The sequence below is a fragment of the Oncorhynchus tshawytscha genome, linkage group LG03 (assembly GCF_018296145.1).
Source record: "Oncorhynchus tshawytscha isolate Ot180627B linkage group LG03, Otsh_v2.0, whole genome shotgun sequence".
Taxonomy (NCBI): domain Eukaryota; kingdom Metazoa; phylum Chordata; class Actinopteri; order Salmoniformes; family Salmonidae; genus Oncorhynchus; species Oncorhynchus tshawytscha.
Genome location: NC_056431.1, coordinates 56,646,899 through 56,673,633, shown reverse-complemented (window position 1 = coordinate 56,673,633; position 26,735 = coordinate 56,646,899). Strand labels below are relative to the sequence as shown.

General features: G+C 41.9%; 1 protein-coding gene across 1 annotated transcript; it reads left to right on the top strand.

The window, feature by feature from the left end:
• The first annotated feature begins 955 nt into the window (after nt 1-955).
• LOC112239331 (interleukin-1 receptor type 1) lies at nt 956-26,149 on the top strand. Its single transcript, XM_024407813.2, has 11 exons — nt 956-1,121; nt 1,641-1,719; nt 22,190-22,409; nt 22,674-22,842; nt 23,108-23,285; nt 23,534-23,596; nt 23,690-23,825; nt 23,999-24,138; nt 24,270-24,413; nt 24,675-24,833; nt 24,925-26,149. Exons 1-11 carry the CDS (start codon nt 1,056-1,058, stop codon nt 25,362-25,364), a joined length of 1,794 nt encoding a protein of 597 aa, XP_024263581.1. The 5' UTR covers nt 956-1,055; the 3' UTR covers nt 25,365-26,149.
• The last annotated feature ends 586 nt before the right edge of the window (nt 26,150-26,735 follow it).

Sequence of the window (26,735 nt, the reverse complement as noted above, 5' to 3'; positions counted from 1 at the left end):
CAGTGAGATACATCCAGTTTGCTGCGTAGAGTGTTGGAAGCAATTTTGTAGATGACATTTTGCTGAAGTCGAGGATCGGTAGGATAGTCAGTTTTACTAGGGTAAGTTTGGCGGCGTGAGTGAAGGAGGCTTTGTTGCGGAATAGAAAGCCGACTCTTGATTTGATTTTCGATTGGAGATGTTTGATATGAGTCTGGAAGGAGAGTTTACAGTCTAGCCAGACACCTAGGTACTTATAGATGTCCACATATTCAAGGTCGGAACCATCCAGGGTGGTGATGCTGGTCAGGTGTGCGGGTGCAGGCAGCGAACGGTTGAAAAGCATGCATTTGGTTTTACAAATGTTTGGAGGATAAAGGAGGAGGCTTTGAAGCCGAAGAACACCATCCCAACCGTGAAGCACAGGGTGGCAGCATCATGTTGTGTGGGTGCTTTGCTGCAGGAGGGACTGGTGCACTTCACAAAATAGATGGCATCGTGAGGAAGAAAAATTATGTGGATCGCAATTGGGTCTTCCAAATGGACAATGACCCATGTTTGGCCCAAGTTAAACAATTTAAAGGCAATGCTACCAAATACTAATTGAGTGTATGCAAACTGTGATATGTGATGAAATAAATAAAATCTGAAATAAATATTTTTTTCTACTATTATTCTGACATTTCACATTCTTAAAATGAAGTGGTGATCCTAACTGACCTAAAACAGGGACTTTTTACTTTGATTAAATGTCAGAATTTGTGAAAAACTGAGTTTAAATGTATTTGGCTAAAAGTGTATGTAAACCTCCGATTTATGTAAACTTCCGACTTCCGAATAATACGAAATACTGTGACACCAGGTTGAGTTAAGATAGGCCTACAATACTAACCTCACAAAATGAGTAGGAGAAGCAGAAAGTAGAATAGTCCACCTGCATCTAGCTGAGTGGGCGGCTTGTAGTGGAACCAGGCCTACGATGCGCTCCCTGAGACGTAAAGTAGGCTAACGTTACTCATATAGGTTAAAAGTTCCGGGAAGGGGATTTCCGCCAAACCATTACTCTTGTAGACCAAATGAGGAGACGGTGTTTATTCCACGGACGCAAAATAAAGCACAAAGCATCAAACTACATTGCTAAGGTAAGTTTGCCTGCCAAATGTACAAACAATTATTATTTAATTTAGAATGTATTAATGTAATTATGGTGTCTAAATAACAACATAGATAAATGTGGCCAGTGTGGTTAGTTATAAAGACTCACTGACATACAGAGGCGCACTGAGAGAGTAGCTCTCTGATGGAACAATGTGTATGGCCTAATGAAAGCATTTTTTTTGCTAAATAACAGTAGGCTTACAATTCCCGCTAACTGAAGTGTGGGTTCAGTTCAGTGCTGACTGGGGCTGTATTTTCCTTGGGTTTTCATTGGCGTGTTTTTAAACGCACTTTGTCTTGCGGCGCCATAATCTGTGTTTCATTTCCCTATACAGCTGAGAAGTCTTCGAGGAGTTGGTTTAAAAGACAGGATATGTCTCAAGAGCCAGCGGTGTTTTCGCTTTGTGTTTGCGAACGACCGCTAATAGCCTATTTCACAGAGTTTAAGAGATTCATTTTAAAGTTGTGTTAAATGTGATGCGAGGTCTATTTCTCTGTCTCAGATTCGGAACATCATGTTGTGGGAGTTCTACATTTGCTTTCTCAATATGACTCTGTTGCTACACCTCTCCCTTGGCCAAGGTAAGTCAGGATGAAAGCGATTACAGGGAAATAGTATAGGCTAAAATGGGTAGAACTGAAATGTAGCACTCAGCAGCCACTCAACAGAGTTGGAATAACAGTTGGAATAACAGGTTGGTTTGAGTGAGGGTACATTCACATGAAACAAAAAAACAGCAAAACAGCTGTTTTGAATAACAATCCCCTATAGAAAATACTACAGTTTACTATAGGATACTATAGAATTCTGTAGTAATCTATAGTAAACTGTAGTACATTGTAGAAACCTATATACACTAGTATCCCTCGACCGTGTAGTGCTTACTATAGACTTGTGGTATACTGTAGAATACTATACTACACAATATACTATCCCTCGATAATGTGTATTACTTCATTTATAATTGTGTTGTATACTGTAGGAAACTATACTCCATCCACACTGTAGTATCCCTCAATTGTGTAGTGCCTACTATAGAATGTTGTCATATATTGGAGAATACTATACTACTCACTAGTATCCCCCTTTGATCGTGTAGTGCTTACTATAATATTTTTTAGTATACTGTAGAATACTATACTACCCACTGTAGTATCCCTTGATCATGTAGTGCTTACTTTAGAATGTTGTAGTATACTGTTTAGAATACTGTACTGCATGCTGTAGTATCCCTCGATCACATAGTGCTTACTTTACAATTTTTTACTGTAGCTTCCCAGCTCATGCTGGGAATTTCTTCAGAGGTTCCCCTTCGATCAATTTTGTAGATTACTGTAGAATACTATACTCCACACTGTAGTATCTCTTGATTTATTTATTTTATTTTACTATTTAAAAACACCATACAACCACATATTTGGATACAATTCATTTATACATTTGTCAAGAATAATACAAAAAAAGTTTAAAATGTATTTCCAATGTGTTGCTAGTTCAAACATTACACATTTACAGCTAACCCTCATGAAAAAATACTATACTATGATACTATGGTCTTAAATACTGTAGTATTACTATATTAATATACTGTAGTGTTTACTGTAGTATTTTTGCGGCCATGACTGTAGTATACTTTAGTATCAATGTAGTGTTTTCACAGACATTACCATAGTATACAATAGTATTCACTGTAGTGTTTACTATAGTGTTTTGCGGACTTGACTATAGTATACTGCAGTATTTACTGTAGTATTTTTGCGGACATGACTAGTATGTTGTAGTAACACCTGCCGACTAGGTTTTTAAAATCTTTTTAGGGGGTGGATTAGCTTTAATATTGCAGATGGATTGTGGCTTCCATCAATGTAATTGTCTGCATCATTTGTAAATCCTGCATATATATATATATATATATATATATATATATATATTTGGACAAACCTACGCAAGGGTCTGCCAAGAGTGTGCAAAGCTGTCATCAAGGCAAAGGGTGACTACTTTGAAGAATCTCAAACATAACATATATTTAGATTTGTTTAACATTGTTTTGGTTACTATGTGATTCCATACGTGTTATTTCATGGTTTAGATGTCTTCACTATTATTCTACAATGTAGAAAATAGTTAAAAAAATAAAGAAAAACCCTTGAATGAGTAGGTGTGTCAACTTTTGACTTGTACTGTATAATATATATATATATATACAGTGCCTTGCGAAAGTATTCGGCCCCCTTGAACTTTGCGACCTTTTGCCACATTTCAGGCTTCAAACATAAAGATATAAAACTGTATTTTTTTGTGAAGAATCAACAACAAGTGGGACACAATCAATGAAGTGGAACGACATTTATTGGATATTTCAAACTTTTTTAACAAATCAAAAACTGAAACATTGGGCGTGCAAAATTATTCAGCCCCTTTACTTTCAGTGCAGCAAACTCTCTCCAGAAGTTCAGTGAGGATCTCTGAATGATCCAATGTTGACCTAAATGACTAATGATGATAAATACAATCCACCTGTGTGTAATCAAGTCTCCGTATAAATGCACTTGCCCTGTGATAGTCTCAGAGGTCCGTTAAAAGCGCAGAGAGCATCATGAAGAACAAGGAACACACCAGGCAGGTCCGAGATACTGTTGTGAAGAAGTTTAAAGCCGGATTTGGATACAAAAAAGATTTCCCAAGCTTTAAACATCCCAAGGAGCACTGTGCAAGCGATAATATTGAAATGGAAGGAGTATCAGACCACTGCAAATCTACCAAGACCTGGCCGTCCCTCTAAACTTTCAGCTCATACAAGGAGAAGACTGATCAGAGATGCAGCCAAGAGGCCCATGATCACTCTGGATGAACTGCAGAGATCTACAGCTGAGGTGGGAGACTCTGTCCATAGGACAACAATCAGTCGTATATTGAACAAATCTAGCCTTTATGGAAGAGTGGCAAGAAGAAAGCCATTTCTTAAAGATATCCATAAAAAGTGTCGTTTAAAGTTTGCCACAAGCCACCTGGGAGACACACCAAACATGTGGAAGAAGGTGCTCTGGTCAGATGAAACCAAAATGGAACTTTTTGGCAACAATGCAAAACGTTATGTTTGGCATAAAAGCAACACAGCTCATCACCCTGAACACACCATCCCCACTGTCAAACATGGTGGTGGCAGCATCATGGTTTGGGCCTGCTTTTCTTCAGCAGGGACAGGGAAGATGGTTAAAATTGATGGGAAGATGGATGGAGCCAAATACAGGACCATTCTGGAAGAAAACCTGATGGAGTCTGCAAAAGACCTGAGACTGGGACGGAGATTTGTCTTCCAACAAGACAATGATCCAAAACATAAAGCAAAATCTACAATGGAATGGTTAAAAAATAAACATATCCAGGTGTTAGAATGGCCAAGTCAAAGTCCAGACCTGAATCCAATCGAGAATCTGTGGAAAGAACTGAAAACTGCTGTTCACAAATGCTCTCCATCCAACCTCACTGAGCTCGAGCTGTTTTGCAAGGAGGAATGGGAAAAAATTTCAGTCTCTCGATGTGCAAAACTGATAGAGACATACCCCAAGCGACTTACAGCTGTAATCGCAGCAAAAGGTGGCGCTACAAAGTATTAACTTAAGGGGGCTGAATAATTTTGCACGCCCAATTTTTCAGTTTTTGATTTGTTAAAGTTTGAAACATCCAATAAATGTCGTTCCACTTCATGATTGTGTCCCACTTGTTGTTGATTCTTCACAAAAAAATACAGTTTTATATCTTTATGTTTGAAGCCTGAAATGTGTCAAAAGGTCGCAAAGTTTAAGGGGGCCGAATACTTTCGCAAGGCACTGTATATATATATATATGTTTTCCTTTATTATTTTCCCCTAAACCTACCACCCCTACCCTAATTGGAGTAAACTAATGGGCAACAACACTTAGGCTTCTACTTCCAGTTTATACATACTATATACATTTTACGGACGCAGTATGTTTTACATGAGTTATCTTGTTATTTTTAGTCCCTCTCTGAACACCATCCCGTTTTGATTTCTATTTGCCATATATTTTTCAACTGTGCTGTGATGTTTCACAAAAGTTCAGAACCTTTCTATTCTCATAGTTTCTAAAGATTGTAAATTAAAGAAACATTTTTGCTAAGAGTATCATTATATTATTGATGGATTGACTATGACTTTTGTTGCCCTCCCAATTCATATTCATTATATAAATAGGCCCTGTTAATTTTATCTGACTTGGCGTTCCAAATTAAATGGACATTTTTTGCTCATATAATTTAAAAAACAAGTCGCAAATCAACTGGGATTTGAGTAAAGAGTTAATCGGAGGGATTTTTCCTTTCCATGATAGTAAGATCTTATCTATCTTTGCTAATCTTCTATTAAAACATATTTTAGTGAGATCATTTATTTATTTCGGGATATGAATACTGAGTATGTCCACTTCAACATCAGACCATTTTATTGGTGAACTACACGGTAATGTAAAAGGTGTATTTTTTAGTGATCCAATACGTACTATTGTACACTTTGGTTGTAATCCAGAGAGGTTAGAAAAAGTATTTACATCCTCTATGAGGCTGTGGAGGGATCCAAATTGTGGATTTAAAAGAACATGAATCAGCATACAATGACACCTTTGTTTTTATAGACCTGGATTTCTAGCTCCTAGATATTATTGTTGGATCGGATTTGAATAGCTAACATTTCGAATTTGGTCAGCTAAAATGGCACAACTACCAGACTATGCCATTTACTGTTTAATGAGGGGAACACCTCAACCAGAACGAGACACACGGCTTTGTGACAGGCAGCATATTGAGTTGGGTCAACAGTCCTGAGCAATGCAACGGACCATACAACACCTTATCAAAAATCTAAACGATTCCTCCTGCGGGGGCGGGGGCTGGGATAAAACAATATATATAGGACAAAACACACATCACGACAAGCGAGACACCACAACACAACACAAAGAGAGACCTAAGACGACAACATAGCATTGGTAGCAACGCCACATGACAACAACATGCGAGCAACACAACATGGCAGCAGTACAAAATGGTAGCAGCACAAAACATGGTATAAACATTATTGGGAACAGACAACAGCACAAAGGCAAGAAGGTAGTAAACATTATTGGGTACAGACAACACCACAAAGGCAAGACGGTAGAGACAACAATACATCACGCGAAGCAGCCACAACTGTCAGTAAGTGTCCAGGATTGAGTCTTTCAATTAAGTGATGGAGATAAAACTGTCCAGTTTGAGTGTTTTTTTGCAGCTCGTTCCAGTCACTACCCGCAGCGAACTAGGGATGTGTGTGCTTTGGGGACCTTTAACAGAATGTGACTGGCAGAAAGGGTGTTGTATGTGGAGGATGAGGGCTGCAGTAGGTATCTCAGATAGGGGGGAGTGAGGCCTAAGAGGGTTTTATTAAAAAGCATCAACCAGTGGGTCTTGTGACGGGTATACAGAGATGACCAGTTTACAGAGGAGTATAGAGTCTAGTGATGTGTCCAATAAGGAGCATTGGTGGCAAATCTGATGGCCGAATGGTAAAGAACATCTAGCCGCTGGAATGGATTACTATTGCAACAACACATCATCAGTAGGGTAAAACTAACCTGTCTCTATAAAACTAACCCTCACCTGCCGATCTCAAGGTTTTGCTCGCCTGAGGTAGAGTATCTCATGTAGACACCATTTACCAAGAGAGTTTTCATCTATATTTTTCGTAGCTGTCTATTTACCACCACATACCAATGCTGGCACTAAGCTATATAAAGTTAAGTAACTTTAAAGTGACCAATGAGCAATTTCTATATAATTACTTACTACTCATTACCAAGTGAAAATACCTAAAAACAAAGATGAGCTTCTCCTTTAGTCAACTTTATTGCAAAATTACAAGGATTTCTGTTAGATTAATAATTTGATTCATTAGGTGAAATGAAGATATAGGCCTACTCAATAACATAAAAAATAACTATTCTAGTGGTTGTGTGTAGTAGTCTAGTTAGCTAATTTAGAAGAATAGGATTGTCTTTTTCTTCCCTTTTTAACATTACAAGTAACAATGGAAATCGACAACTCTAGGTCTGTTTCTTTGTTGTAAGCATTTACCCATCCTGGAGTCTGAGACCTTGTGGGAATCTGTGGTAGAGAAGAAGAAGAATAATGTAGCTATGACAAACAGAGGGGTTGGGAAACACTGTGGCACTGTTCAACTGACATGGCCAATGAGGAAGGAGCTTACCCAACCGCTTCGAGGCACAGTCAGCCTAGATATTGAATGGCAAAAAGCAATACTATATGGTGCAATAAAACATTAGCAAATTAGTTTGGCTGTAGCAGCTAATGACATTGACACAGGCATGATACTGGTGGTAGAGCTGATAGCAGAGCTGTATGTATCCACCCCCTTCAGGATGTCTTTCTCCATGTGGTGCTTGGCTAGGAGCCCATCAACGGCAGCTTTCATGGTGGGCATTGTCTATTGGTGGTCAGCATGGGGAGAAGCTGTCAGAGGCAGAGGTGTGCTTGGCAGATCTGAAAGAGAGGCACAAAGTTATTTAAATTAGAATTTATTTCACTTGACAATTCAATATAATTCAAACTTCATGCTGATGATCTGTACAACATGAGACAGATAGCAATACAGTATAAATATATTAAAACATATGGAATATTATACAGATACAGATAATGTGCATATGGTGGTTTCAAATAATAATTTTACTATTACTGGCTAGCGTGCTCTATTCCTGCATTTCCTGAAACTGTCTGATAAAACTTGCTAGTTGTTATTGTTCTATATGCTTTCCTCCTCCTCGCTGGTATGCAGATGCTTGACTACTTGATTATTTTGTTGTGGCTGTAACATTTCATGGACATTGCATTAGAACAGTGGTTCCCAAACTTTTTATAGTACCGTACCCCTTTCAACATTCAACCTCCAGCTGCGTACCCCCTCTAGCACCAGGGTCAGCACACTCTCAAATGTTGTTTTTTTGCCATCATTGTAAGCCTGCCCCACACACTATACGATACATTTACATAACTCTGCAATGTTGGGTTGTATTGGAGAGAGTCTCAGTCTTAAATCATCTCCCACACACAGTCTGTGTCTGTATTTAGTTTTCATGCTTGTGAGGGCCGAGAATCGGCTCTCACATAGGTACGTGGTTGCAAAGGGCATCAGTGTCTTTGCAACCACGTAAACCTCCAAGCCAGGATACTCTGAGCGCAGCCCAATCCAGAAATCTGGCAGTGGCTTCTGGTTAAATAATATTTTCACAGAAATGCTTGTAGCGATTTCGATGAGGCTCTCTTGTTCAGATATCAGTAAGTGGACTGGAGGTAGGGCATGAAAGGGATAATGAATCCAGTTGTTTGTGTCATCCATTTTGGGAAAGTACCTGCTTAATTGCGCACCCATCTCACTCAGGTGCTTTGCTATATCACATTTACATTTTTTATTTATTTTTAGCCCCTTTTCTCCCCAATTTCGTGGTATCCAATTGTTAGTAGTTACTATCTTGTCTCATCGCTACAACTCCCTTACGGGCTCGGAATAGACGAAGGTCGAAAGCCATGCGTCCTCCGAAACACAACCCAACCAAGCCGCACTGCTTCTTAACACAGCGCGCCTCCTCCGGAAGCCAGCCGCACCAATGTGTCGGAGGAAACACCGTGCACCTGGCTACCTTGGTTAGTGCGCACTGCGCCCGGCCGCCACAGGAGTCGCTGGTGCGCGACGAGACAAGGATATCCCTACCGGCCAAACCCTCCCTAACCCGGACGACGCTAGGCCAATTGTGCGTCGCCCCACGGACCTCCCGGTCACGGCCGACTGCGACAGAGCCTGGGCCCGAACCCAGAGTCTCTGGTGGCACAGCTAGTGCTGCGATGCAGTGCCGTAGACCACTGCGCCACCCGGGAGGCCTTGTGTGTGACTTTTAAACTACTTTTGTTCACAAAATATGCTAGCATAGGTATACATATTTGTATTTTGTATTTATCATAGATCCCCATTAGCTGCTGCCAAAGCAGCAGCTACTCTTCCTGGGGTCCAGCCAAATTAAGGCAGTTTATAAAATGTTAAAAACATTACAATACATTCACAGATTTCAAAACACACTGTGTGCCCCCAGGCCCCTACTCTGCCACATATCTACAGTACTAAATCTGTGTGTATGTACATTACGTATGTTATCGTGTGTGTGTGTGCATGCATTTGTCTGTACAATGTTTGTGTTGCTTCACAGTCCCCGCTGTTCCATTAGGTGTTTTATTTATCTGTTTTTAAATCTAATTTTACTGCTTGCGTCAGTTACTTGATGTGGAATAGAGTTCTTTGTAATCATGGCTCTATGTAGTGCTGTGTGCCTCCCATAGTCTGTTCTGGATTTGGGGACTGTGAAGAGACCTCTTGTGGCATGTCTTGTGAGGTATGTATGGGTGTCCGAGCTGTGTGCCAGTATGCATGGGTGTCCAAACTGTGTGCCAGTAGTTTAGACAGACAGCTCGGTGCATTCAACATGTCAATACCTCTCATGAATAAAAGTAGTGATGAAGTCAATCTCTCCTCCACTTTCAGCCAGGAGAAATTGACATGCATATTATTAATATTAGCTCTCTGTGTACATCCAAGGGCCAGCCGTGCTGCCTTGTTGTGAGCCAATTGCAATTTTCCTAAGTCCTTTTTTGTGGTACCTGACCACACGACTAAACAGTAGGCCAGGTGCGACAAAACTAGGGCCTGTAGGACCTGCCTTGTTGATAGTGTTGTAAAGAAGGGAGAGCATCGCTTTATTATAGTTATTATACATACTTCTCCCCATCTTAGCTACTTCTGCATCAATATGTTTTGACCATGACAGTTTACAATCTAGGGTTACTCCAAGCAGTTTAGTCACCTCAACTCTATCAATTTCCACATGATTTATTACAAGATTTAGTTGAGGTTTAGGGTTTAGTGAGTGTTTTGTTCCAAATACAATGATTTTAGTTTTAGAAATATTTAGGGCTAACTTATTCCTTGCCACCCACTCTGACACCAACTGCAGCTCTTTGTTGAGTGTTGCAGTCATTTCAGTCGCTGTAGTAGCTGATGTGTATAGAGTTGAGTCATCCACATACATAGACACTCTGGCTTTACTCAAAGTCAGTGGCATGTCGTTAGTAAAAATTCAAAAAAGCAAGGCGCCTAAACAACTACCCTGGGGAATTCTTAATTCTAACTGTATTATATTTGAGAGGTTTCCATTAAAGAACACCCTCTGTGTTCTGTTAGACAAGTTATAGCAGGGGGCGTAAAGCCATAGCACATACGTTTTTCCAGCAGCAGACTATGATCGATAATGTCAAAATTTGTACTGAAGTCTAACAAGACACAATCATTTTATCATCACTTTCTCTCAGCCCAATCATCAGTCATTTGTGTAAGTGCTGTGCTAGTTGAGTGTCCTTTCCTATAAGCATGCTGAAATTCTGTTCTCAATTTGTTTACTGTGAAATAGCTTTGTATGTTGTCAAACGCCATTTTTTTCCAGAAGTTTACTAAGGGTTGGTAACAGGCTGATTGGTCAGCTACTTGAGCCAGTAAAGGGGGCTTTACTATTCTTGTGTAGCGGAATGACTTTATCTTCCCTCCAGGCCTGAGGGCACACACTCTCTAGTAGGCTTCAATTGAAGATGTGGCAAATAGGAGTGGCAATATTGTCTGCTATTATCCTCAGTAGTTTTCCATCCAGATTGTCAGACCCCGGTGGCTTGTCATTGTTGATAGACAGCAATATTTTTTTCACCTCTTCCACACTGACTTTACGGAATTCAAAAGTACAATTCTTGTCTTTGATAATTTGGTCCGATATACTTGGATGTGTAGTATCAGCATTTGTTGCTGTCATGTCATCCTTAAGTTTGCTTATCTTTGAAAAAGTCATTAAAGTAGTTATCTGTGGGCTTTGTGATGAATGAGCCATCTGATTCAATGAATGAAGGAGCCAAGTTGGCTTTTTTCCCCAAAATGTAATTTAAGGTGCCCCTGTAATAGAGGTCGACCGATTATAATTTTTCAACACCGATATCGATACAGATTAATCGGCCGATTTTTTTACTTTTGTTTATTTGTAATAATAACAATTACAACAATACTGTATGAACACTTATTTTAACTTCATATAATACATCAATAAAATCAATTTAGCCTCAAATAAATAATGAAACATGTTCAATTTGGTTTAAATAATGCAAAAACAAAGTGTTGGAGAAGAAAGTAAAAGTGCAATATGTGCCATGTAAGAAAGCTAACATTTAAGTTCCTTGCTCAGAACATGAGAACATATGAAAGCTGGTGGTTCCTTTTAACATGAGTCTTCAATATTCCCAGGTAAGAAGTTTTAGGTTGTAGTTATTATAGGAATTATAGGACCATTTCTCTCTATACGATTTGTATTTCATATACCTTTGACTATTGGATGTTCTTATAGGCACTTTAGTATTGCCAGTGTAACAGTATAGCTTCCATCCCTCTCCTCGCCCCTACCTGGGCTCGAACCAGGAACACATCGACAACAGCCACCCTCGAAGCAGCGTTACCCATCACTCCACAAAAGCCACGCCCCTTGCAGAGCAAGGGGAACAATCACTCCAAGTCTCAGAGCGAGTGACATTTGAAACGCTATTAGCGCGCACCCCACTAACTAGCTAGCCATTTCACATTGGTTACACCAGCCTAATCTCTGGAGTTGACAGGCTTGAAGTCATAAACAGCGCAATGAAGCATTGCGAAGAGCTGCTGGCAAACGCATGAAAGTGCTGTTTGAATGAATGCTTACAAGCCTGCTGGTGCCTACCACCGCTCAGTCAGACTGCTCTATCAAATCATAGACTTAGTTATAACATAACAACACACAGAAATACGAGCCATAGGTCATTAATATGGTTGATTCCAGAAACTATCATCTCGAAAACAAGATGTTTTATTCTTTCAGTGAAATACGTCACCGTTCCGTATTTTATCTAACGGGTGGCATCCATATGTCTAAATATTCCTGTTACATTGTACAATCTTCAATGTTATGTCATAATTACGTAAAATTCTGGCAAATTAGTTCGCAACGAGCCAGGCTGCCCAAACGGTTGCTTATACCCTGACTCTGCATGCAATGAACGCAAGAGAAGTGACACAATTTCACCTGGTTAATATTGCCAGACCCAGATGCAGACACAGGAGGCAGATGGTTGGAGTTTAAGATGTTTAATAATCCAAAAAGGAGTAGGCAAGAGAATGGTTGTTAATAGGCAAAATGTCAACACCAGTTCAGAGTCCTTGAGGTACAGAGTGGCAGACAGGCTTGAGGTCAAAGCAGGCAGAATGGTCAGGCAGGCGGGTACAGAGACCAGAACATGCAAGGTTCAAATCCGGAAGGACGAGGGAAAGGAGAATAGCAATGGCAGGATTACGGGGAAAAACGCTGGTTGATTTGGAACATACAAGACGAACTGGCACAGAGAGACAGGAAACACAGGGATAAATACAATGGGGAAAACAAGTGACACCTGGAGGGAGTGGAGACAATAACAAGGATATGTGAAACAGATCAGGGTGTGCTAGAGATAGTCAGAATATGAATGTTATCTGTTACAAGCAAGTTATAGACTTCATGGACCTTGTTTCTTAGGCTACATATGTTAATATGGGCTATTTTTAGCACTTTTCTGGGTTGCTTGATTGTTTTTAATGCTTTACTGGGAAGCTTATCAAAGGTAGGCTTACACTGGAGCTGGTAGTTATCAGTGATTGGGTGCAGAGATGTAGCGGAGTCAGGCGCAGGACACAGGTTTGAGCAACACAACGGAGTTTACTCACAAAAGTCAAACAAAATTCCAAATAGAAAAATACATACACACTAACACCTACAACAACCACTAAGACACCATCAATCATGGACAGAACAGAAATGTATGCCAGAGGGTTAGATAAGGAACATGATATGGGAATTGAAACCATGTGTGTGTAATACAGACAAAACAAAACAAAACTGAAACATGGATCGGTGGTGACTAAAAAGCCTATGATGTCGACCGCCGAACACCACCTGAACAAGGAGAGGGGCCGACTTCTGCACACCGCCCCCCTTGACGTGCGGCTGGGCCGACACAGGCCTCGGGGACGACCCGGAGGGCGATCCGGGTGGAGACGGTAAAACTCCTGTAGCAATGAAGGATCTAGGATGTCCTCCACCGGTACCCTGCATCTCTCCTCCGGGCCGTATCCCTCCCACTCCACGAGGTACTGAAGGCCCCTCGCCCGACGCCTTCAGTCCATGATTGCTCGTACGGTATATGCCGGGACCCCCTCGATGTCCGGAGGGGGCGGAGGAACCTCCCGCAACTCAGACTGCTGGAGCGGACTAGCCACCACCGGTCTGAGGAGAGACACATGGAACGAGGGGTTAATACGATAATCAGGGGGAGTTGTAACCTATAACAAACCTTGTTCAGTCTCCTCAGGACTTTAAATGGCCCCATAAACCGCAGACCCAGCTTCCGGCAGAGCAGGTGAATGGGCAGGTTTCGGGTCGAGAGCCATACACCGGGGCCTCACTGCGGCGGCGGTCGGCACTCGCCTTTTGCCTCCTGGCGGCCCGTTGTAGCCGCACATGGGCAGCGTTCCATGTCTCCTCAGAGTGCCGAAACCATTCATTCACCGCAGGAGCCTCGAACTGGCTCTGATGCCATGGTGCCAGGACCGGCTGATAACCCAGCACACACTGAAACGGTGATAGGTTGGTAGAGGAGTGGCGTTGGTAGGGAGTTGGAGTTGGTAGGGAGTTTTGGGCCATCTCCGCCCAGGGGATGTAAACCGCCCACTCCCCCGGCCGGTCCTGGCAATATGACCGCAGAAACCTACCCACATCCTTGTTGAGTCTTTCCACCTGCCCGTTACTCTCGGGGTGGAAACCTGAGCTAAGGCTGACCGAGACCCCCAGGTGTTCCATAAACACCCTCTAGACATGAATTGGGGACCCCGATCAGAAACTATATCCTCAGGCACCCCGGAATACGTGGGTGAACAGGGTCTCTGCAGTTTTTAGAGCCGTAGGGAGACCGGGCAAAGGAAGGAGACGGCAGGACTTAGAAAACCGATCCACAATGACCAGGATCGTGGTGTTACCCCGCGACAGGGGAGGATCCGTCACGAAATACACCGATAGGTGTGACCACGGTCGTTGTGGAACGGGAAGGGGTTGTAATTTCCCTCTGGGCAGATGTCTAGGTGCCTTGCACTGCGCGCATACCAGGAGTAAACATAACAGGAGGAACATGATATGGGGATTGAAACCAGGTGTGTGTAATAGAGACAAAACAAAACGAAACTGAAACATGGATCGGTGGTGACTAGAAAGCCGGTGACGTCGACCACCGAACACCACCCGAATAAGGATAGGGGCCGACATTCATTGGGACCTCTTCATCTGCAGACAGGGTTTTACAGCTCTCTCTGAGGACAGAAACCATCACAGAAGAAACAGGCTGCATTATACTCAAATTAGAAAGCACTGAATATTATGTTGCTACACCTCTCTGTCCTCAGTTTTTCTTGCTAGGGACTGGACCTGAATAATATTTTCTTAATGTGCTCCCACAAAGGACCTGCGCTATCCAGAGTAGCCCACTCTTCTCTGACAGCTGGAACTGCTAGCTAACCCTTTCACCCTCTTCCATAGCTGTTAGCTAGATACCTAGCTACAATTGCATTTAGAGTTACAACAAATACCTCAAGATAGCTACAGTGCATTCGGAGTGTATTTAGACCCCTTAACTTTTTCCACATTTTGTTATGTTACAGTCTTATTCTAAAATGGATTAAATTGTTGGTTTTTCTCATTAATCTACACACAATACCCCATAATGACAATGCAAAAACAGGGTTAGAAATGTTTGCACATAAAAAATGTATAAATCACATTTGCATAAGTATTCAGATCCTTTACTCAGTACTTTGTTGAAGCACCTTTGGCAGCGATTACAGCCATGGGTCTTCTTGGGTATGATGCTACAAGCTTGGCACACCTGTATTTAGGGAGTTTCTCGCATTCTTCTCTGCAGATCCTCTCAAGCTCTATCAGGTTGGATCGGGAGCGTAGCTGCACAGCTATTTTCAGGTCTCTCCAGAGATGATCGATCGGGTTAAGGTCCATGCTCTGTCTGGGCCACTCAAGGACATTCAGAGACTTGTCAGAAATCCACTCCTGCGTTCTAATCAAATCAAATCAAATCAAATTTTATTTGTCACATACACATGGTTAGCAGATGTTAATGCGAGTGTAGCGAAATGCTTGTGCTTCTAGTTCCGACAATGCAGTAATAACGAACAAGTAATCTAACTAACAATTCCAAAAAAACTACTGTCTTATACACAGTGTAAGGGGATAAAGAATATGTACATAAGGATATATAAATGAGTGATGGTACAGAGCAGCATAGGCAAGATACAGTAGATGATATCGAGTACAGTATATACATATGAGATGAGTATGTAAACCAAGTGGCATAGTTAAAGTGGCTAGTGATATATGTATTACATAAGGATGCAGTCGATGATATAGAGTACAGTATCTACGTATGCATATGAGATGAATAATGTAGGGTAAGTAACATTATATAAGGTAGCATTGTTTAAAGTGGCTAGTGATATATTTACAAAATATTCCGTTCTCTTGTGTGTGTGCTTATGGTCGTTGTCCTGTTGGAAGGTGAACCATCACCCCGGTCTGAGGTCCTGAGATCTCTGGCGTAGGTTTTCATCAAGGATCTCTCTGCACTTTGATCCATTCATCATTCCCTCAATCCTGATGTATCTCCCAGTCCCTGCTGCTGAAAAACATCTCCACAGCATGATGCTGCCACTCCGTGCTTCTCCGTAGGGATGGTGCCAGGTTTCCACCAGACGTGACACTTGGCATTCATGCCAAAGAGTTCAATCTTGGTTTCATCAGATCAGAGAAAGTGGACCCCTGCCTTTTGGCTGACCCATATGAGGTATCAGGCTGGCTGAAAAAGGAGTTGTTTACTGTTTACTCGTAAAGGTAACCCGAAGTGGACTTGTGATTATTTTTTGTGTTTCTTCCACCCAGAAGGAGTGGCTGCTCCGCGCCATAAGACTGGGGAAAATACCTGTTACTTGCTTTGCTCTCAGGAACAGGGTGCCATTGAAAGGATATATTTCTTTATTATATTTGTGTATTGTCTAAAAACCTAAATACAATAATACACAAAAAGAAAGGAGTGATTACTGGGGTGGTGATGAGGGTGGTGGTGGATCAACTGATAAATGGAGATAAAAAAGGAAATGGGGTGTCGAAGTAGATTGATGTCAAGTGCAAACAGAGTGAGCCAAGCGTCAGACTGAGTTCTAGAGGTGAAATGGAAGTGAATGAGGGCAAGTTAAGTGAGGTTTAAGTTGTGGTGAAGATCTTGGAACCTGAGCCTAGCATCAATGGACATGATAAAGAAGAATTTGGTCCAGTAGGAGTGACATTTTTTGGAGGAAGTGGATCTTTGCCTTTCGGGGGATCCATTTGTGGTTTCAAGGTGGGTGGGAAAGGAGTTGGGTGCAAGTGAATCAGTGAAGGTAACATATACTGGACTTGAGGACGCGGGCGCTCCATTTCACGCAACTTGAGTCAAGATCTATTTCTTGCTTTGCTCTTAGGAACAGGGCGCCATTAAAATGAGTCATTTCTGGGGTATCGTTAAGTGTGGAGGTGGAGCAATTGAAGTTGAAGATTCCTGGTGTTTGTGAGATAGAGTCTTCACCCAACAACGTAATGTTAGGATATATCAGTTATCATTTTAGAGCTTTTGTGACGAATCCACTGCACTGTTTCCGGTGCAACGTTTATGGTCATGTCGCAGCAGTTTGTAGGAGGGAGATTCCAAGATGGGAAGTGTGGTAAGTGTGCAGGATGGTATGAGATAGAGGATTGTGTAGTTTCAGTGGATATAATTATGTGTCAACTGTAAGGGTGCCCATATTGCTGTGGATTGGAAGTGTCAGGTGTGAGAGTGGTAGGCTGAGGAGGCTAGAGTCAGAGTAGTGCAGGAGGTGTCGTATGCTGAGGCATTGAAGAAAGTAGAGGAGGATGGGTCAAATGTGAGGGATCCTGAGAGGATCCCTGTGAGTAGTAGATCTGTGCCAGCACTGAGGGATAAGCCAACAAGTGATATATGCTTCTTAGCGTTTTTAGTAATGGTTATCTACTGTACCGCAGAAATGGAATGTCAATCTCAGAAAATAGATGTGGTGTCAGCTGCAGGCAAGTATTTGGGTATACTAGATTTGACTTCAGAAGAGTTAGTTTGTGTTGTGTGGTGGTGGCCTGTCCTCCCAGGTTGTTGGCATGGTGCAACCCTTTGATAGGGTCAAAGTAGTTTTGTTAGATTTATATTGTTTGTTTGCTTGCCATGTTATGCTATGTAGCCATTGATACATTGGCCTGCTATAGCTTCGGCCTATCATGCCGCATGCTATTACACCCCCTTTCTGGCCATTTATTGTTTACTCCTGCTATATTTATGCATAGCTTTACCTTTACCCATTTATATGCATTGATTATTGTCATTAACAGACAATTTAATCATGTATGTTCATTGCCATTTATTATTTGCACCTCTCTGTCTCCTTTTTAGATAATCCATACTCCATACCAATTCTCAATAAGTCTACTGTCAACCACTTTCAATCATTCCCTGCCATGGATCATCTCTATTATCTGAATCTGTAAAGGCTCTTAAACTTAACTGCATCTCTGCCACCGCCTGCACTTTAACTGGAGTCCCACAGTAGATGGGCATCACCACAATCTTGTATCTGAACAATATTGTGTGACAGGCTAGGAACCAAATTTTAGGGGAGAACATTCAGGAAATGTTTACAATGGAAAGGGGGATACCTAGTCAGTTGTACAACTGAATGCCTTCAACTGAAATGTGTCTTCCGCATTTAACCCAACCCCTCTGAGTCAGAGAGGTGCAGGGGGCTGCCTTAATCAACATCCACATCTTCACTACCCAGTGAACATTTGGTTAACTGCTTTGCTCGGTGGCAGAACAACAGATTTTTAACTTGTCAGCACAGGGATTCAATCCATCAACCTTTCAGTTACTGGCCCAACGCTCTAACCACTAGGCTACCTGCCGGACATGTAGAGTGTCTGCAAGCGAAGGAATCTGAGATGTGGAAATGAAGGTCATGGTAAATGTTTATGAAGACTGTGAAGTGTTGCAACTGTGGTGGAAGGCATGAAGCTACATCTTTGGAGTGCCCGACAATTGTGAAAGAGAATGAGGTTGCCAAAGTCAGGGCTGTCCAGAACATTTCATATGCAGAGGGTGACAAAAGGGTGGAGGGAATGAAAGGTATTTTTGAGGACTCCATGGTATTGGAAAGGCCTTCAATACAGCCTGCAGAGTTGGCTTCCCTCCAGCAGGATCCAGGGATGTTAAGTGTAAAGAAGGTGGACTTTGTGATTTTTATGGCAATGGGGATCAATGTCACAGATAATGTGGAGGGAAATTCCAGGAAGATGGACATTATTGTGGATTCGGCAGAGCGGTTACTGGGACTAAAATATTTGTGTGTGTGTGTGTGTGTGTGTGTGTGTGTGTGTGTGTGTGTGTGTGTGTGTGTGTGTGTGTGTGTGTGTGTGTGTGTGTGTGTGTGTGTGTGTGTGTGTGTGTGTAGGCTGTACGGCATCGTTGCTGTTTTATTTCTGTGAGCAACCATTTTGTGACCATGCTGTCTTGAAGAAATGTTTGAGGTGTGGTCGATTGTTCATAATGGTATGTGTTGTTTGACAATCAGTGAGTTTATTCATGTCACAATATTCGAGATGTTCATTATGTAAAGCCACTTCAATAATGTCTTTGTGGTTTCATTTAATTGGTTTGTTTGGGGAGGCTTTGCTGGTTTGAGGTCCAGGCATTTTATTGGCAGCGCCCTCCAGTACCCGCCTCTACTGTTTCCCTTTAATGGGCCTCGAACCTGTCTTACGTTTAGATGTTACAATTGTAATCAAATGTTTATATTTTTGCTAAGGTGTTGTCTGGTCCGTTCCATTGCTCAGAACTGTTGACCCAAATTAATAGGCGACACACCTGTGTCACACACCTGTGTCGGCAGGTGTTACTACAGTCATGTCCGCAAAAAACACTACAGTTATTACTACGGTAAAGTCCGCAAAAACACAACACTTTATTTTGGAATTGAGCTCACTAATTCAACCATTTTGAATAGAGAAAAATAATCATTCTCCTGTTTTGTGTTACTGTGTGTATCGCAATGAGCATGGAAAAAAGGAAGAAAACCAGAGAATTATCTGAGGAGGTCCGACACAAGGTTGTAGCCAAGCGTGAACAATCTCAAGGCTACAGAGACCTTGCTGTTCCTGTTTCCACCGTATGTAATGTTGGCCCATGCCACTGTAGCCAACCTCCCTGGATGTGGCAGCAAGAGAACTTGATGGAAGATTGCAGCGAAGGGTTGTTTGGATGGTGGAGAAAACACCTCCGTCAACTGACACCCAGATTCAAGCTGACCTTCAGACACAAGTCATCAATGGCTATAGGAAGCACTTGATCGCAGTTATTTTGACCAAAGGCTGTGCTACCAAATATTAAGTCTAGGGTGTCAATTTTGTCAATGCCCTTTCTGTTTATTTTCTGATTTAAATGGATATATTAAGTTCTGAATCATACTGTAAATACCACAGTATACTACAGTAAAGTCCATAAAAAACACTACAGTGAACACTGTAATATTCTACAGTTACAGTATGCCCGCAAAAACACTTACTACACTTACTACATACTACAGTATACTACAGTTATGTTCGCAAAAACTCTACAGTCAATACTATAGTATACTATAGTCATGTCCACAAAACCCTACAGTACAGGCCGCAAAAACACTACAGTGAAAGTATAGTATAAAAATATAGTAATACTACAGTATTTAGACCTATAGTATTTTTTTCATGTAGGATCATTCTAATGGTTTCTCCTAAACCAACTGTTGCTTCCTATGATCTGTATTATGCTTTGTAAAAGCCTTCACATCCAAAATAAGGTATGGCTATATAGTGTTCCCTATGTTAACTTATTAAGCAGTAGTGGAAAAAGTACCCAATTGTCATACTTGCTTAAAACTAAAGATACCTTAATAGAAAATGACTCAAGTAAAAGTGACACAGTAAAATACTAGGTTTACTTGAAAAAGTCTGAATGTATTTGGTTTTAAATACACTTAAGTATTTAAAGTAAAAGTAAATGTTATAAATCATTTCATCATTTCAAATTCCTTATAATGCACAAACCAGATTTGATTTCCTATTTTATTTATGGATAGCCAGTGGCATACTCAGACATACTTTACAAACAAAGCATGTGTTTACTGATCAGATCAAAGGCAGAAATTATGACCTCGGTGTACGTTCTCTTGATAAGTGTGTGAATTGGAAAGTGAATGAATCCTGTCTTGCTAAGAATTTGAAATGTAACGAGTACTTTTGGGTGTCAGGGAAAATGTATGTGAGTAAAAAGTACATATTTTCTTTAGGGACGTAGTGGAGTAAAATTAAAGGTTGCCAAAAAGAAGTACAGATACCCATCAAACGACTTAAGTAGTACCTCAAAGTATTTCTACTTACTAGTTACATTACACCACTGTTATTAAGCGCTCGGGCTATCTCAGTGCAAGAAGCATCACTGCAGTCCCTGGTTCAAATCCAGGCTGCATCACATCTGGCTGTGATTGGGAGTCCCATAGGGTGGTGCACAAATGGCCGGGTTAGGCCATCACTGTAAATAAGAATTTGTTCTTAACTGACTTGCCTAGTTAAATAAAGGTTATAAAGCAGCCATCCACGACCGGGTGGCCCATGGGGCGGTGCACAATTGACCCAGCGTTGTCCGGTTTAGTGAGGGTTTGGCCGGCAGGGATATCCTTGTCTCATCGTACACTAGCGGCTCCTGTGGCGGGCTGGGTGCAGTGCACGCTGACATGGTTGCCAGGTTTGCAGTGTTTCCTCCAACACATTGGTGCAGCTGGCTTCCCGGGTTGAATGGGCATTGTGTCAAGAAGCAGTGTGGCTTGGTTGGGTTGTGTTTCGGAGGACGCATGGCTCTCGACTTTCGCCTCTCCCAAGTCCGTACAGGAGTTGCAGCGATGAGACAAGACTGTAACTACTACCAATTGGATACCATGAAATTGGGGAGAAAAAAGGGGTACAATTATTTTTTTATTTAAATAAAGGTTATAAAGCTCTTATCGGTAACTTGTACATAAATTATTTCATTTTTCAAGGCTTTATTAACATTTTCAAAGGTGGGGTTTAATTTAGGTGTGTAAATTGATGTAATATGTTTGACTTGACTGTTTCTGTCATGGGAGACAGGTGGTATCATGCTGTCTATCTCTCTCTCTACCCCCCTCTCCCCTCCCCCTCACTTAGTTTTGAAATGCTCTCTTATTAAATGTTTGTCTCCTTCTATACATCCTGTCTCCCTAAATGGGGTCTAAATCTGAAATGTGCGTCAGAAGAAAGGCTGATTGGTTTGCCCTTCTTTTTATGCATGTAGACAGATATTGCAAACATTAAGGTCAAGCAACCTCAAAGTGTAACAGCAGCAGTTTCATTTCCTGCTTGGAGTGCCTTGAAAAGTGCTCTACATTGGTATTTTACTGTCAATGCTCAATATAGATTTGCTCTAGCATAGATAGCTACTACTCTTCATCAGTGGCTAACAGTGATTTGTTCAGGACCCACTGGAGGGTCACAGCTGATGGTTTGTGGGTTGCAGCTGACTGGCCATCGGGTTCCAGTTTTCTCAGCGAGTCATGTACTGCTAAACCTCAAGCCTATACTGTTTTAAGTACTCCTGTCCTCCTCCTTCTAAATTGCCCCTGAGGGAATTGATGGTCGTATTGAGTTGACATAAACCAGTAACAACAACCTCTTCATTGTGTCATCCAGAACACCAGGGGGCCGTAGAGGTCCACCACATCAGTGCAGGTCACTTCTTCCAGCTGAAGTGTAGTGATGACGATGACGCTGAGGCCCGAACCACTGTGACCTGGAGTAGAGGGGGGAACCAGACCCTTAACACGACCTCTGGGGTGGATGTCAGAGGGGAGGTTCTGTGGTTTCTACCTACCCACACCTCCCATAACGGACACTACACTTGTGAGAGCAAGTAAGAAACCTCTCTAGGTTACTGTATGTAGTTGAGAAAATGCCTTTGTTAAAGCATATCATCATATTTTAGTTCCTAAAGTGATTTCAAGAATGTTTGGAGATAATTCCAATATCGCACACAGATTGAATCAGGATGATTGGTATGAATCAGTCTTCACTTTCCAGATCCTAAATGTATTAATGTCTCACATTAATAATTCTCAACTTTATTGTTTCAATAGTAAATGGAGAGCACTGGTCATATGTTCATGTTATGACACAGGTACCCCACTGGATCGTGGGAGATGAAGTTTGTTTTGTCTGTGGACCCTGGGCCCTGTCCTGTCCCAGCTGAGATCAGGACTGTATCCCAGGGGATGAGTGAAGTGGTGTTCTGCAGACAGCAGGATGTCCTCAGTCTAGACCCCACAGCACACATCCGATGGTTCAAGGTAAGAGCAGACGCCCATCTAGACATACCCGTGCCATAAGGCCTGCATTACAATGTCATAGTAATGACATAAAAGATGTAATGAACAATCATAAGAGCTGACATCAGCTTATGACAACGGGCATGATACCTTGTGTCATTGCTGTCAAGTACTCAAAATTGGTAATAGAAAAAAACATTTGGGATAATTGGGATAACATTTGGGATAATTAGATAGGATTGCGTGAGCTAAGTTTGACATACAGCATCTCTGTTGGGATGTGCAGGACTGTAGTCCTGTCGACAAGCATGGAGAGATGATCATTGAAGAAGATTGTCCGAAGAGGCTCCGGTTGGTCAATGCTACTGAGAGCCATGCTGGAGTTTATACCTGCCTGGTAGAGTTCTCTCTGCAGGGGAGAAACTACACCGCCACCCACAGCACTCAGCTTAAAGTCAACAAAGGTAAAGCTAAACCTCCATTTCAATTTTATGCCATGAGCATATATTTCTTCTGACCACACTTTCTGTGGCTGCAACCGAGAGTGAAATTGTAAATTGTTTATATTTTCCATTTATTTGTTATTCTCTGTTTGCTACAATTAGGTGATTTGTAACTTTGTAAGGATTGGAGCGTTTCTGTTTACCTGTACGTTATCGATACGGCTTTGTTTGACTATCCTGCCATACCTGTGTGGTCTTTGTATTGGCAGAAAAAGTCCCGTTGAAACCCCAAGTAACCTATCCCAGAAAAGAAACCTTTACGGTTGAACCAGGTGAGAAATGAGGACATCATGCTTTTAGGAGATAATACTAAAAATCACCATGACACAGCCACTGACTCAAGAGTGTTTTCTGTTTGACGGCAGGCTCAAGAGTAGAGCTGGTGTGTTCAGCGTTTCTAGGGGTTGGTGAAGGTACAGAGTCAGAGAGCTCTATGTTCTGGACAGTAGATGGAAGACATACTGACCACATAGAACAGCTCAACGTGACAAAGACAACAATGTGAGTACTCTTTTAAAACTGTAGTATACGCTCTGTATCTCAGTCTGTGTGTTTGCAGAGGTGTGTGCGTGCTTGCGTGTGTGGGTACACATGCTTGTGCATGAGTATGTGTGTAGAGCTCTGTCCTACACTGTGACTGTGACCATCTCACTCTCTCACCACCTGCACCTCAGCCTTCCTAGGAGTAGTGGGGTTTATGGCCGGTCCACTCTGTCTATCTATGAGGTCCGTCCTGAGTTCCTCAACGTGACCATCAGCTGCATCGCCAGGAACGCCGTGGGTCGGGACATAGGGTTTCTGTGGCTCCAACCAGGTAGGATCCCAAACACAGTCCTAAGTAACATGGAGGACTTAAAATCACCCATAAGAGTCTGTTTGAACAGGACGTTGGCCATGTCATTTGTGAGAGATTTGATTTAAGATGCTGATTTCCTTCCTTTCTAGCCAATCACAGTGGTTTCTACACATGCCTGTGTCTCTGCCTGGCCTTTTCTATGGTCGTTCTTGGAGTAGCGATGTGCTGCCTCTTTAAAGTGGACCTGGTGCTGGCCTATAGGAGACTCCTCCCCCTAGTGTCCAAAAAGAGAGGTGCGTAAACAGATCCTCCACAATCACATAAGATTCCTGGCTCTAAACCTGAAGGTCTTTGGCCATTTTCTAAATATGTATATTTATTATGGATAAAATGTTTATATTCTCTTCTCCTTCCCTCCTCTTCTCTTCCTCTCTTCTCCTTCCCTCCTCTTCTCCTCCTTTCTTCTCCTTGCCTCCTCTTCTCCTCCTCTCTTCTCCTTGCCTCCTCTTCTCCTCCTCTCTTCTTCTCCTCTCCTCTCCTCTTTACTTCTCCAGCACCAGATGGAAAGCTGTATGATGCCTATGTCAGTTATGTCCATGGTGATGGGTTGTCCAGGGCAGAGATGTTTGCTCTGCAGGTTCTACCTGAGGTGTTGGAGAGACGATACGGATACACACTTTTTGTCAGTGGCCGGGATGACCTCCCTGGGGAAGGTACACACACACACACACACTTTGATTGATATGAATGTTGATCTACTGCATTGTCCCTGTTCACAAAATAAATTCCCATGTTTCTCTGTAGCGATCCATGATGTCACCTCAGAGACAATGCGGAGAAGCAGACGACTCATCATCATCCTGTCAGCCCAGAGTGCATCCCCTCTACACCCCAAAATGGATCCTGAGGACCAGTTACCACTGCACCAGAGCCTGCAGGACCGCCCTAGCTACGACCAGCAGATTGGCCTGTACGACGCTTTGATCCAAAATGGCCTCCGGGTTGTCCTGGTGGAGATAGATGGCAAGGTGGACTACACTTCCCTGCCCAAGTCACTGCACTATATCAGGAGGAAGCAGGGAGCGCTGAGGTGGAGGAGGCCCAGCTCTGGAAAGAGCAGCTCCATTGCGTCCCCTAATGGCCACTTCTGGAAGTGTCTGAGATACCACATGCCCTTCAAGCCCAAAGGGGCTCTGAAACCACAGCCAACACCTGGGGTAAACTGTAGTATAGAACTGTATTAGTCATGTCTCTATTAGACGTTATCTGACAATGTTTATATTGATGTATTCACATGGCTATTATGCCTATGGCTGGTGAGGCCAACCCTGATCCTGGAACCCTTGAATTGTTGAATTATAGATTTTTTTTAATATGTTTGAGATACCAATGTGATCGAGTGTCCTAAGAATTGTACAAGAATACTTGTGCAGATTGAGAGGCTTTTTCTTGTAGCAATCCAGCCTACAAGAAACAGTTGCACTCCTCCTGAATAGAGTTTTGCTAATTTTGCTCATACTTTGCTCATAGTAGTTCCAGTGTAATCGAGTGTCCTCTAAGAATTTTGCAAGAGCACTTGAGAAGCTTTTTGTAGCAGTAACAGAGTTATTTGTGTAATGCGTCAGTGCAGTGGTACTGGTACAGCTGGCCTGGCGCTATGCTGTCTCAGTATAAACAGGATATCATCTGGATGGTTTGGAAACAGCATGGTCTCAACCAAGGTTTCCACTGACTTAGTAATCTCTAAATGGTACAGTAACTACATCTGTTTTGTCTTGTTTTTATTATATAACTACTGTACTTTATTAGTTCACTTTACACTGTACATTTGATCCGATTATGAAATGTGATGAACTGGACTATTTTCTTCCAATAGTTCCATCAATAGTTGCTGAATATAATGATAGATATGTTCGAGACCTTTAAGTTAATGAAGTTTAATTCATGTTTGCCTCTGTGTGCATGTTTGAGAAAGAGTGTATGCTCTTGTGAATGCTGCATGTCAATTAAAAGTGTGTGTTTGATGGGTTAGATTAGTGATTAATTTCTGAGAAATCATGAAACCATAATCTCTAACCAATACACCCCCCTAGAACTAAGAAGGTGTCATGAGGTTGTAGGATTAGATCACTGATGACTATATGTAATTATTATCACCAGTAGTTTACACAGAAACAGCCTGTATGTATTTGTATGTTGTATTTGTATTTATAATGGATCTGCCCAGGCAGCAGCTACTCTTCCTGGAGACCGGCAAAATTAAGGCAGTTATACAATTTTAAAGACATTGCAATACATTCATAACAGATTTCACAACACACTGTGTGCCCTCAGACCCCTACTCCAGTACCACATATCTACAACACAAAATCCATGTGTACGTGTGTGTTATCATGTGTGTGTATGCATGGGGCGGTAGGGTAGCCTAGTGGTTAGAGAGTACAAATCTGTCGTTCTGCCCCTGAACAGGCACTTAACCCACTGTTCCTAGGCCGTCATTGAAAATAAGAATTTGTTCTTAACTGACTTGCCTAGTTAAATAAAGGTAAAATAAATAAAAAATGTGTTTGTGTTGCTTCACAGTCCCCGCTGTTCCATATGGTGTATTTTTATCT